The sequence below is a fragment of the Urocampus carinirostris genome, chromosome 12 (genome assembly GCF_059441175.1).
Source record: "Urocampus carinirostris isolate Australia breed hairy pipefish chromosome 12, RoL_Ucar_1.0, whole genome shotgun sequence".
In the NCBI taxonomy this organism is placed as follows: Eukaryota; Metazoa; Chordata; class Actinopteri; order Syngnathiformes; family Syngnathidae; genus Urocampus; species Urocampus carinirostris.
Window position 1 is genome coordinate 37,237,885 of NC_142360.1, and position 13,905 is coordinate 37,251,789.

General features: G+C 38.7%; 1 protein-coding gene across 2 annotated transcripts in view; it reads right to left on the reverse strand.

Annotated features, from left to right (window-relative positions):
- ssbp4 (single stranded DNA binding protein 4) overlaps positions 1-13,905 on the reverse strand; it is a 191,337-nt gene that overhangs the window by 163,573 nt on the left and 13,859 nt on the right. For both annotated transcript variants that reach the window (XM_088349458.1, XM_088349459.1), the window contains exon 2: positions 213-285. In XM_088349458.1, the coding sequence (XP_088205584.1) occupies positions 213-285 (73 nt within the window). The remainder of the gene's footprint in view (positions 1-212; positions 286-13,905) is intronic.

Consider the following 13,905-nt stretch of genomic DNA (forward strand, 5'->3'; position numbering starts at 1 on the left):
TCATTCTGGCGAATAATACTATTGTGTAGCAACTTAAATGAACTGCACTGTTCTGACTAGATCCATTATCTCTAGTCTTCAACTGCTGAGAGCAAGTACTGAGAGAGCAAGTTTGTGTTATGTACTGAAGCTGTTTTTTTCAGTTCTTTCCGACCAAAAAGTGAACTGCACTCATGCCAAGTCGGCAATGAAAATGGAGAGTGAACACTTACCTCCGACAGGAAGGTCTGTGCCGATTTCTGTGCGCCAACATGCAGCAAATACTCGTACACGTATAAAGCTAACCTGAAAAACACAAAAAAACGTACCTTTAGTATATTTTTGCCACAAACTCGATTTCACAATATCGAATTAACCGCGGAAATAAAATGAAATCGAAACTACAAAAAAAACTACCAAAAAAAATGAAAAACGCGAGATAAAAAAGGAAAAGAAATGCAAATTCTGAACAACACAGCCTTGAAATGGTTCAGTCCATTTGATTCTTAGCACCGCATCGTAGTATTTCCTTTTGTAGATATCTGTAGTATTATTGTAGCTGTATTTTTGGAAGTATTTTGTGGTTATAATGTTTGTAATAGCTCTAAAAATACTGCAGGGGTTTTTTTGTAGTATTTTTTGTAGTATTTCTCTAGTAGAATTTTTGTAGTATTTCCTTTCATAGATTTTTGTAATATATCTGTAGTATTACTGTAGATGTATTTTGGAAGTATTTTGTGGTTATAATGTTTGTAATAGCTCTAAAAATACTGCAGGGGTTTTCTTGTAGTATTTTTTGTATTATTTTTCCAGTAGAATTTTTGTAGTATTTCCTTCAGTAGAGTTTTGTAATATATCTGTAGTATTACTGTAGATGTATTTTGGAAGTATTTTGTGGTCATAATGTTTGTAAAAGCTCTAGAAATACTGCAGTTTTATTTTATAGTATTGTTTGTAGTATTTCTGGAGTAGAATTTTTGTAGTATTTCCTTTAGTAGATTTTTGTAATATATCTGTAGTACTACTGTAGCTGTATTTTTGTATTATTTTTGGGGGGTCATAATGTTGTACAATAGCTCTAGTATTACTGCAGTTTTGTTTTTGTAGTATTTTTTGTAGTATTTCTGCAGTAGAATTTTTGTACTATTTAGTAATACAAAAATACAGAAATACCACAGAAATGCAACAGAAATACTATGGAAATACTACAGAAATACTATTATGAAAATAATACAAAAATATGATAGAAATGCTACAGAAATACCCCTATTGAAATACTCCAAAAATACAACAGAAATGCTACAAAAATACTACTATGGAAACACTATAAAAAATACTACGGAATGCTACAGAAATGCTACAGAAATTCCATAAAATACTTCTATGGAATTACTCCAAAAATACTACAGAAATGCTACTATGGAAATGCTACAAACATACTACAGAAATACTATTATGGAAATAATAATAAAATATGACAGAAATGCTACAAAAAATACCCCTGTGCAAATACTCCAAAAAAACTACAGAAATGCTACAAAAATACTACTATGGAAACACTATAAAAAATATGACGGAGATGCTACAGAAATTCCATAAAAATACTTCTATAAAAATACTCCACAAATACTCTAGAAATGCTACAAAAATACTACTATGGAAACACTATGAAAAAATACTACGGAAATGCTACAAAAATTCCATAAAAATACTTCTATGGAAATACTCCAAAAATACTACAGAAATGCTACAAAAATACTACTATGGAAACACTATAAAAAATAATACAGAAATGCTACCGAAATGCTACAGAAATTCCATAAAATACTTCTATGGAATTACTCCAAAAATACTACAGAAATGCTACTATGGAAATGCTACAAACATACTACAGAAATACTATTATGGAAATAATAATAAAATATGACAGAAATGCTACAAAAAATACCCCTGTGCAAATACTCCAAAAAAACTACAGAAATGCTACAAAAATACTACTATGGAAACACTATAAAAATACTGCGGAAAATACAACCCTTGTTCCTGCTTTCAATGAGGAAGTTTTGGAATGATTATTTTTATATCAATCCGCTGCCTCCTTCCCTCTGCATCCACCTGCTACTCCACTCTACCAGCTCAAATCACGTCACATGAAAGGTAGACAATAGTTTATTTTTTACCTGTATATGTCCATCTATTGAGTTTCTATTCCCCACTATATGGTCATTTCACTTTACAATCCCACCTCAGAATGGATTATTGCCATATCCCGAGGGATTTACTCTAGCTAGCACGCTAAAAATGCATGAGCTCTACACAAAGTCGTAGTTCCCACTTTGTTCCTCGACTCGGCATCATAAGAAATCCATTCTCTCTGCTTGTTCCACTGGAAACCCACCTGACACTTTGCCACCCCCCCCCCCACGCTGCCTCCTTCCCTCTTTGCATCCACCTGCTACTCCACTCTACCAGCTCGAATCACGTCACATGAAAGGTAGACAATATTTCCTTTTCTACATGTATATGTCTATTTATTGAGTTTCTATCCGCCACTATATGGTCATTTCACTTTACAACCCCACCTCAGAATGGATTATTGCCATATCCCAAGGGCTTTACTCTAGCTAGCACGCTAAAAATGCATGAGCTCTACAAAAAGTCGTAGTTCCCACTTTGTTCCTCGACTCGGCATCATAAGAAATCCATTCTCTCTGATTGTTCCTCTGGAAACACACCTGACACTTTGCCCCCCCCACGCTGTCACCTTCCCTCTTTGCATCCACCTGCTACTCCGCTCTACCAGCTCAAGTCGGGTCACCTAAAAGGTAGACAATAGTTCCTTTTCTACATGTATATGTCTATTTATTGAGTTTCTATCCGCCACTATATGGTCATTTCACTTTACAACCCCACCTTAGAATGGATTATTGCCATATCCCGAGGGATTTCTTCTCTCGCCACCCCCCACGCTGTCTCCTTCCCTCTTTGCATCCACCTGCTACTCCGCTCTACCAGCTCAAGTCACGTCACATGAAACGTAGACAATTGTTCCTTTTTCTACCTGTATATGTATATTTATTCCTCTGGAAACACACCTGACGTTTCGAGGACTTTCCCCATTCTCCCTTTTGGGCGGTCGCCTCCGGAGTGGAGAGCCCCCCGGTCGAGCGCTAAAGCGCAGACGGTTAGCAAATGAACTTTCGTGTCTTTGTTTCAATAATTCAGCAGTGGGGAGAAGGGAGAAAGGGGGGCGGAGCCAGCGGAGGTGCGCTGTGGGGCGAGAAGGGATTAAGCACCTTCGTTTCGCAGACACTATTATCTTTTAGGGGAAAAAAAGGGAAAAAAAAAACCATGCGCGGCATGCATAATTGAGCGAGCCGCATAAAAACGGTGGAATATTATTTGCGGGATATGAATTATTGACGGCGGCGGTTGGGATGTGGCGCTCGACGTGAATGCTGTGATAGCACGCTAACGCTAACGCTTATTCCCAAAGCGCACGCTGTTTATATTTGCTCGGCTTTGTTACCGGCACTCCCTTTTGTCGAAACAAATCAGTGTCAATAAGCTCAGCCGAGGGGAGAACACCTGCAAAAAAAAAAAAAAAAGCGCCGTCATTTAGTGCGTCTGTTTACGACAATCAGACAGAAATGATGACGATTAGCGAGAGATAATGGATTGGATTCACTTGCTATTATTCCCGATCGACTATTGCTGCGAGCAGGAGCCGGTAGAGCTTGTTTGGTTATTTTGTGTCGTTCCGTCATCTAAAATGTGAACTGCACTCATGCATCTGTGTTCCATTATCCCCAATCTCCTATTACCGCAAGTAGGGGCCAGCAGAGAATATTTTTGCCGGGCGTAATGTCTCTTTTTTCGCCGTTACTGAATTTTAATCCAAAATGAACTGCACTCATGCATCCGCAATCCATTTTCCCCAATTGTGTGCCAGCATAAGGCACTTTTGTCAGGAGGCGCAAAATCCCGGCTGGCTTAGTATGAAGTGCATGGCTTGGCCGCGATCCATTATCTGCCGATTGCATATTGCTGTGAGTGAGAGGAAATTTTTTTGTCGGGCCTGGTGATCTTTTTTGCCATTTTTCCAGCTAAAAGATGAACTGCACTCATGCATCTGTGTTCCATTATCCCCAATCTCCTTTTACCACAAGTAGGGGCCAGCAGAGAATATTTTTCCGGGCGTAATGGCTCTTTTTTGGCCGTTACTGAATTTTAATCCAAAATGAACTGCACTCATGCATCCGCAATCCATTTTCCCCAATTGTGTGCCAGCATAAGGCACTTTTGTCAGGAGGCGCAAAATCCCGGCTGGCTTAGTATGAAATGCATGGCTTGGCCGCGATCCATTATCTGCCGATTGCATATTGCTGTGAGTGAGAGGAAATTTTTTTGTCGGGCCTGGTGATCTTTTTTGCCATTTTTCCAGCTAAAAGAAGAACTGCACTTGTGTTGCCACATTCCAGTATCCCTAGTATACTAGCCCTAAGAGCAGGAGCCAGAGAGTGGCTTTTTTTGTTCCAGTTCGCGGCGCTGAAGAGTACCATTTTGGCCTGCTTAAAATGAACTGCACTGTTATCTCTGTCATCCATTCACCCCAGACTAGTATTGCTGGGGCCAATTGAGCTGATTTGTGTCATGGCCGGCAGCTTTTTTGCACATTCTTTCTGCCTAAAATGAACTGCACTCTTTCGACCGTGATCCATTGTCCGCGATGGTAAATTGTAAATGGTCTGCATTTATATAGCGTTTTTCAAATCACTAGGTTTCCCACTGAGCCTTGCCAAAAAAGAAGTGAAATTTTCAGCTGTCACCCAATATCCCCAGTCAAGTACTGCTAAAGTCAAGTATTGCTTTGTTTCCCATTCTTTGCGCCTAAAATGAACTGGACTAGTGTGTACACAATCTGTAATCCCAAATTGAATATTGCTGCTGGTTCTGTTCTTATGCATAAAATGAACAGCACCCATATGGCGGCAATCCATTGTTCTTGATTGACTATTGCTGTGAGCAGGGCCTGGAAGAGCGCATGTTCAAAATAGAGGTGGTGTATTGGTTGATTTCTCCAGGGCATATATATATATGAGAAAGATAGAAAGAGAAAGAGAGCAAGAGAGAAAGAGAGCAAGAGGAAGAGAGAAAGAGAAAGAGAGAAAAAGAGGGAAAGCAAAAGAGAGAAAAAGAAAGAGAGAAAAGAGGGAAAGAGAAAGAGAGAAAAAGAAGGAAAGCGAAAGAGAAAGAGAAAAAGGAGGAAAGCAAAATAGAAAGAGAGAAAGAGTAAGAGAAAGAGAAAGAGAGAAAGAGAGAAAGAGAGAAAGAGAGAAAGAGAGAAAGAGTAAGAAAGAAAGAGAAAGAGAGAAAAAGAGGGAAAGCAAAAGAGAGAAAGAGAAAGATAGAAAAAGAGGGAAAGCGAAAGAGAAAGAGAAAAAGGAGGAAAGCAAAATAGAAAGAGAGAAAGAGTAAGAGAAAGAGAAAGAGAGAGAGAAAAAGAGAAAGAGAAAAAGACAGAAAGAGAGAAAGAGAAAGAGAGCAAGAGAGAAAAAGAGTAAGAGTAAGAGAGAAAGAGTAAGAGAAAGAGAATGAGAGAGAGAGAGAAAGAGAGAAAGAGAGAAAGAGAGAAAGAGAGAACGAGAGAAAGAGAAAGAGAGCAAGAGAGAAAGAGAGGAAGAGTAAGAGAGAAAGAGTAAGAGAAAGAGAATGAGAGAGAGAAAAAGAGAGAAAGAGAGAAAGAGAGAAAGAGAGAAAGAGAGAACGAGAGCAAGAGAGAAAGAGAGGAAGAGTAAGAGAGAAAGAGAAAGAGAGAAAAAGAGGGAAAGCGAAAGAGAAAGCGAAAGAACAAGAGAAAAAGAAAGAGAAAGCGAAAGAGCAAGAGAAAGACAGAGAGACGATGCCACACTTATATCCATGCATATATACTGTAAATCTATGCTTTTGGCTAGCAACATACGAGCACATCTCGTACACACACAACTTGGAGCAATGGAGCTGCTATATTAAGTGGATCTCACAGTTGTATCCATCTATATATAGTGTAAATCTATGCTCTGGCTACCCTTATATAAGCACATATTGTAAACATATAACATTTTGTTTATTTTGGAGCATATACGAATAGAACCTTTGTAATCTGACTACTCGTAAACGGCATGTCTACGAGATGAGTGGTTTTTTTTCTCAAAATGATTCATTCCAATCGCTCCAGGAATCAAATATTCCTTTCCAATCAGATGACCGTCCGCCTGTAAACTGAAACTAAAAAATGTCGTAAAACAGTTAGAATAACAGCGGAGGGGGTAGTAAAGTAAGTCGTAAAGCTGGGAGCCACAATGGGAAGTATTACAGTCGTATAATCATAAGAAGAAATTGTCGGAATGAAGTTTGAATATTATGTGGAAAAAATATGAGATATTAATGTTTTACTTATAATAATGATGCCAAAATGAATAGAAGTTATTAGAAATAATAACTAATAATTGATAAATATATATATTTTTAAAAAGTCAGAACATGACAATAATATTGCTTCAAAGTTCGAGAGACAATATCAACAGAATAACAAAAAAAATTCTTATATTTAATAGGAAAGTATATGAAAAAAGGCCCAAAAAATGTTGGATTGATGATCACAAAAGGAAAAAGCAGCCAAATGATTAACACAGGCGGCTAGAGAAGGAAACAGTGGAAGGAGGTAGAAGATGTTCGGCTGTAAAAGGCGAGTGACACAGAAGGACGGAGCAAGCTTTATTTACACAAAGCGGCTAACCATGAAAATAGAGCCATAGTCTGCAGCAAAGTGGCTAGAGAAGGAAACCGTGGTGGGAAAAAAAGGGCGGACGCCTGAAACAGCGATAAAAGTTGTATTTATTGAATTGTTAATAAACCTAAGTCTTTAAAAACAAATCACGAAATAGGACGTTTACTAAATCCATCAGTAGTGTTTTTTTCTAAATAAATGAAGTATTTTTACACCACTAGGGGTTGCTATATATTACACACTGGGGCTTTAATGTAATCAAAGTAACCTTAACTTCCGCCTTGTTGCTTTACTTGTGCTAGCTTTAGCGTGCTTCCTTGGCTAGTTATTCATTTTAGCTATTACATCGATACAAAAAATGATCCAAGAATAATGGATCGCAGCCGCACAAGTGCTGTTCATTTTAGTCAGACGGAATGAATGAAAAGAGCTGCCAAGCAGGACAAAATTTGCTCACTCAGCCCCAGCTCTCAGCAATAGTTGACAGGGGATAATAAATCGCACCCTAAACAGTGCAGTTCGTTTTGTAAGAGCCACAATGGGTTTCTTCTGCAGCCTGAACTGAAAAAGATGTGCTCTGCCAGTCCCTGCTCTCAGTAATAGTCAACTGGGAATAATGGATCTTAGATGCACAGGTGCTGTTCATTTTAGTTAGACGGAATGAATGAAAAGAGCTGCCAAGCAGGCCAAAATTTGCTCTCTTAGCCGCAGCTCTCAGCAATAGTTGACAGGGGATAATAGATCGCACCCTAAACAGTGCAGTTTGTTTTGTAAGAGCCACAATGGGTTTCTTCTGCAGCCTGAACTGAAAAAGATGTGCTCTGCCAGTCCCTGCTCTCAGTAATAGTCAACTGGGAATAATGGATCTTAGATGCACAGGTGCTGTTCATTTTAGTCAGACGGAATGAATGAAAAGAGCTGCCAAGCAGGCCAAAATTTGCTCTCTCAGCCGCAGCTCTCAGCAATAGTTGACAGGGGGTAATAGATCGCACCCTAAACAGTGCAGTTCGTTTTGTAAGAGCCACAATGGGTTTCTTCTGCAGCCTGAACTGAAAAAGATGCGCTCTGCCAGTCTCTGCTCTCAGTAATAGTCAACTGGGGATAATGGATCTTAGATGCACAGGTGCTGTTCATTTTAGGAAGCAAAAATGGACAAAAAGAGCGGACCGCCTGACACAATTTGTTTCTCTAGGTCCACGCCCTCAGAAATAGTCAAATGGGTGGAATGGATCGCGGTAAAAACCTTCCAGCTCCTTTTAATAGCACAAGTCAACCCCCCCCCAAAAAATGAACTATAAGGGGGAAAAAAAACTAGAAATAGCAATGTGGGATTGGAGGTAATGGATCACGGCCCACGAGTGCAGTTCATTTTAGGTGGAAATAATGGCAATAAAGAGCTACCAGGCTTTAGCAGGCTGAACCGAGAAAACTGTGTTCCAGTTCATGCACTCAGCAGTTGTCGAATGGGATTGTAGCTGCATGGGTTCTGTTCATTTTAGGAGGGAAGAACAGACAAAAAACCCCGCCATATATGACCAGTATTCTCTTAAGAACAGTTGACTGTGGATTGTAGCTCACACCCCAAAAAGTGCAGTTCATTCTAGAGAAGCCACAACGGTATGGTGCAGTGGCCTAAACCTGAAAAACTGTCATCCACTGCACTCAGCAAATCAACCGGGGACAATGGAACACAGCCACAACAGTGTGTTTCATTTTATGCAGGCCAGAATGGCACACCTCCTGACAAAAGAGCCTTATGCTTGTCCTAACTCGCAGCTAAACGGAACTGGAGATAATAAATTACAGACGGACAGGGTAACATGGTCCACGCTCTCAGTAATGGGGATAATGGATCGCGTGCAGTTCACTTTAGGCAGAAATACCGTCAGAAAGAAAGAGCTACAAGTCAAGCGGTGTGTGATTGGGGATAATGGATTTCAGACTATTTTTCAACTAAAGCCACAAAACGTTAGCTAGGGATCACAGTAACATCCACTTGTATTTCAACAGGGTTGGGTAGGGTTACTTTAACTGGATTACTCTCTATTACTTTTGGATTACTCCAATACCAAATATGCTAATAAAAGACAAAAGAAACTAAATATGAATATATTGGATTTCTTTTCATTTTGTTTCTGTCGCATTTTATGTTCGTTTTGCCGGAGATCAAAGAGATCAAAGCCAGGAGAGAAAGCTTACCACGTGTTGTGAGTCATCATTTTATTCATATTTAGTTTCTTTTGTCTTTTATTAGCTTATTTGGTATTGGAGTAATCCTAAAGTCATTGAAAGTAATCCAGTTAAAGTAACCCTACCCAACCCTGGTCGCATTTTATGTTTGTTTTGCCGGAGATCAAAGAGTTCAAAGCCAGGAGAGAAAGCTTACCACATGTTGTGAGTCATCATTTGATTCATATTAAGTTTCTTTTGTCTTTTATTAGCTTATTTGGTATTGGAGTAATCCAAAAGTAATTGAAAGTAATTCAGTTAAAGTAACCCTACCCAACCCTGGTCGCATTTTATGTTTGTTTTGCTGGAGACCAAAGAGATCAAAGCCAGGAGAGAAAGCTTACCACGTGATGTGAGTCATCATTTTATTCAGATTTAGTTTCTTTTTTCTTTTATTAGCTTATTTGGTATTGGAGTAATCCAAAAAATAATTGAAAGTAATCCAGTTAAAGTAACCCTACCCAACCCTGGTCGCATTTGATGTTGGTTTTGCCGGAGATCAAAGAGATCAAAGCCAGGAGAGAAAGCTTACCACGTGTTGTGAGTCATCATTTTATTCAGATTTAGTTTCTTTTGTCTTTTATGAGCATATTTGGTATTGGAGTAATCCTAAAGTCATTGAAAGTAATCCAGTTAACGTAACCCTACCCAACCCTGGTCGCATTTTATGTTTGTTTTGCCGGAGATCAAAGAGATCAAAGCCAGGAGAGAAAGCTTACCACGTGTTGTGAGTCATCATTTTATTCAGATTTAGTTTCTTTTGTCTTTTATTAGCATATTTGGTATTGGAGTCATCCAAAAGTCATTGAAAGTAATCCAGTTAACGTAACCCTACCCAACCCTGGTCGCATTTTATGTTTGTTTTGCCGGAGATCAAAGAGATCAAAGCCAGGAGAGAAAGCTTACCACGTGTTGTGAGTCATCATTTTATTCAGATTTAGTTTCTTTTGTCTTTTATTAGCATATTTGGTATTGGAGTCATCCAAAAGTAATTGAAAGTAATCCAGTAAAAGTAACCCTGTATTTCAAATTCCCGTAATAAACGTCGTATTTTTTTCCTGACGTCACAAACCAGTCGATGACTCATCAGTGCCCCCAGTGGCCGGGGTGAGCCGGTGCATCCAAGTCACAGCCCCTCAAAATCGAGAGTTAATTGACATCTCCTTCTGGGGCCAAATCAAGGGTCCCCCCCCTTCCCCTTTATCGCTGGAGCCGATGTTTTCCCTTATCCCTTTATGTGGTGTTGAAAAGGCAGAAATGCAGATGGCGGCGCCATCTGTGCGCCGTCAAATTGCGGCATTGAAAAAAAAACCGCCGCCATAAAGCCTTATGCAAATAAGTGGGCGGGGCCAAAGAGGGATGTAAAGAAACAAAGCTATTCACTTTAGAGTCTGCCATCTTTTTTGGGCCAAACAAATCTCCGGAACGTGTCTGTAAACAAACACGGCTGCCGAGGCGTTCGGGCGCTATCTCCGAGATGGGAAACCTTAATTAATTCATCAGCGAGCGTTTCAAAGACGGAACCAAAGGCCAAATTGATACGGGAGACCCTCAACCGGTGTTCCTTCTAAGATGCGCGCATGCGCAATTGCGCACTGCTCGCACATTTTCAGCGCACAAGAAAATCGAGCCAGCGCACAAAAATCAGGGCTCGAAATTGCTCATTAAGAAGCGAATTAAGTCAAAGTTACAGTGCAAGAAGGTAAAAATACACGGGTTCCCCTGACGTTGTGTCCTAAATGCGGTATTTTGAAGTCGAGTCGAAGTAAACCGAAGTTGAGTAAAGTTAGTAGAGTTTGTCGAGAACCGGCTTCTTCGGCTCAGCTCACTAAAAGGAACCGGCTCTTTCGTGTCCTAAACGGCTCTTCAGGTTGTTTTTGCTTCTTTACTCCCAACATGACCGAATATTTTGTGTGCCCTGTGATTGGCTGGAAACCAGTTCAGGGTGTCCCCTGCCCACTGCCCGATGATTACTGGGATGGGCTCCAGCACCCCCGCGACCCTACTGAGGATAAGCGGTGTAGCTAATGAGATGAGATGAGATTATGTAAAAGTATGCACAAAATGACTTAAAGGAAGGGAGGAATAGAACACAAAAGAAAAAAATACCAAAATGAAAAAGGAGTGAAAAGCTGAGAAAAAAAGGAAACAAAAGGAAGAGAAAAAAAGAAGGAAAATTTTAGAAAAAAGCCAGAAAAAAAAAGAAAAGAAAGAAAGGTAGGAAAAAAGTAAATAGAGAGCAAAAAGAAAAATGTTGAAAAGGGAGAATGGAGAAGCATATGCTTATGAAATCCTACTCCTGGACTTCCTTAACAATTGCATCCTACATTTAGATCGGTGATAAAACATGCGGCCCGCGGGCCAAATCAGGCCCCCTATGAGATAACACTCAGAGAAGTGCAAGAGAAAAATGAGCTGAAGGTTGAGATATGTCCACTTGATGTTGACAAAGCCAGGTGCCTCTCACAAACGCTGTACATGTGGTTCTCTCTCTCCCTCTAGCCCTCTCTCCCTTTTTCTCTCACTCTCTCTATCTTTTTTATTCCCTCTCTCATTTTCTCTTTATTTGTTTCTCTTTGTCTCTTTCTCTCTGTGTCTTTTTACCTTCTTTTACTCTCTTTTTTCCTTGACGCTCTTTTCTGTCTCCTTTGCTTTCTCCTTCTCCACTTCTCCTTCTATTTCTCTTTGGATTTCATGATTTCTCACTTTCTTTCCCCCTCTCTGACTATTTCTCTTTTTATCTCTTTGGTTTCTCACACTCTCTCTCTTCTCCCTTTCTCTCTTTCTTTGTCCCACCCTTCTCTTCCTCTTATTTCTATCTACTAGGGAGAATGTTTGTTCGTGTGGCCCCCGAAGTTAAAATGAGTTTGACACCCCTGATCTAGATCCACAGTGAAGAAAAGAAGTATTTGAACACCCTGCTATTTTGCTATTTCTCCCTTTCAATCATGGAGGGGTCTGATATTTTCATGGTAGGTGCATGTCCACTGTGAGAGAGATAAAATGAAAACAAAATTCCAGAAATCACAACGTCCACTGTGAGAGAGATAAACTAAAACAAAAATCCAGAAATCACAACGTCCACTGTAAGAGAGATAAACTAAAAAGAAAAATCCAGAAATCACAACGTCCACTGTGAGAGAGATAAACTAAAACAAAAATCCAGAAATCACAACGTCCACTGTAAGAGAGATAAACTAAAAAGAAAAATCCAGAAATCACAATGTCCACTATGAGAGAGATAAACAAAAAACAAAAATCCAGAAATTACAATAGCCACTGTGAGAGAGATAAACTAAAAACTAAAATCCAGAAATTACAATATCCACTGTGAGAGAGATAAACTAAAAAGAAAAATCCGGAAATCACAATGTCCACTGTGAGTGAGATAAACTAAAATGAAAAATTCAGAAATTACAATGTCCACTATGAGAGGGATAAACTAAAAACAAAAATCCAGAAATCACAACGTCCACTGTAAGAGAGATAAACTAAAAAGAAAAATCCAGAAATTACAATGTCCACTATGAGAGAGATGAACTAAAAACAAAAATCTAGAAATCACAACGTCCACTGTAAGAGAGATAAACTAAAATGAAAAATCCAGAAATTACAATGTCCACTATGAGAGAGATAAACTAAAAACTAAAATCCAGAAATTACAATATCCACTGTGAGAGAGATAAACTAAAAACTAAAATCCAGAAATTACAATGTCCATTGTGAGAGAGATAAACTAAAAACAAAAATCCAATCCAAAAAGAATGAAGAATACAATCCGAACAACACCATCCCTACTGTGAAGCATGGGGGTGGTAGTATCATGCTTTGGGGGTGTTTTTCTGCACATGGGACAGCATAAGTGCACTGCATTGAAGAGAGGATGACTAAGGAAAGAAAATGAGACGAAGCAGCAACTCGTATAAAAAGGAACATACAAACTTCAATCTCTCTCTGAAACTTTTTACGATAAATAGATAAAAATGTCACAACAACCAACAAGACTTGAAATATTAAATTAAATGGGTGGCTAGAAAAGAAAACAGTGGAAAAAAAGGTAGGCTGTGTTCTTTTGTAGCTGGGAAATTGGGACATTACACTGCTAGACAACACAACTTTTATAATGTTAAATAAGAAAGTAGCACAGCATAGAGGCCAAGTGGTCAACGTGGGTGGCTAGAAAGGAAAACAGTGGAAAAATGTATACCAGGTTTTTCGGTGACAAATTGGGACATTACACTACGAATCAATTCTTACAACATTAAATAAGACAGTAGCCATACGAGCCCCAGTACAACATGGAAACCAAGTGGTTAAATGGGTGGCTAGAAAAGAAAACAGTGGAAAAAAGGTAGGCTGTGTTCTTTTTTTTTCATTCATTCCTTTTCTGTTTCTTTTATTGCTTTTTTCTTTTTTCTTGCTTTTATTTTCTTTTTTCTTTTTTGTGCATCCTGTCTTTTCTGTTCCTTTTCAATTTTTTCTGTTTTTCATTTCTCTCTTCTGTTCTTTTTCTGTTTCTTTTATTTCCTTTTTCTTTACTTTTCCCCTTGCTTTGATTCGTTTCTTTTTTTACATTTCTTTCCCTGTTTCTTGGATTAATTTTTTTCTTGCTTTATTTTGTCTTTTTTTCATCTTTTGTTTCTATTCTTCCCTTTCTTTTTTCTCTCCTTTTTTCCTTTTTGATTTTTTTCATATTTGTCTTCCTTTTGTCTCCTTTTTGTTGTTTTTCTGTTACTTTTCTCCCATTTTGTTTCTATTTCTTACTTGCATTCTCTTTTTTCCTTTTCTTTCTATTCTTTCCTTTCTTTTTTCTCTCCTTTTTTCCTTTTTGAATTTTTCATATTTGTCTTCCTTTTCTCTGCTTTTTGTTCTTTTTCTGTTTCTTTTCTTTCATTTTGTTTCTATTTCTTGCTTGCATTCTTTTTTCC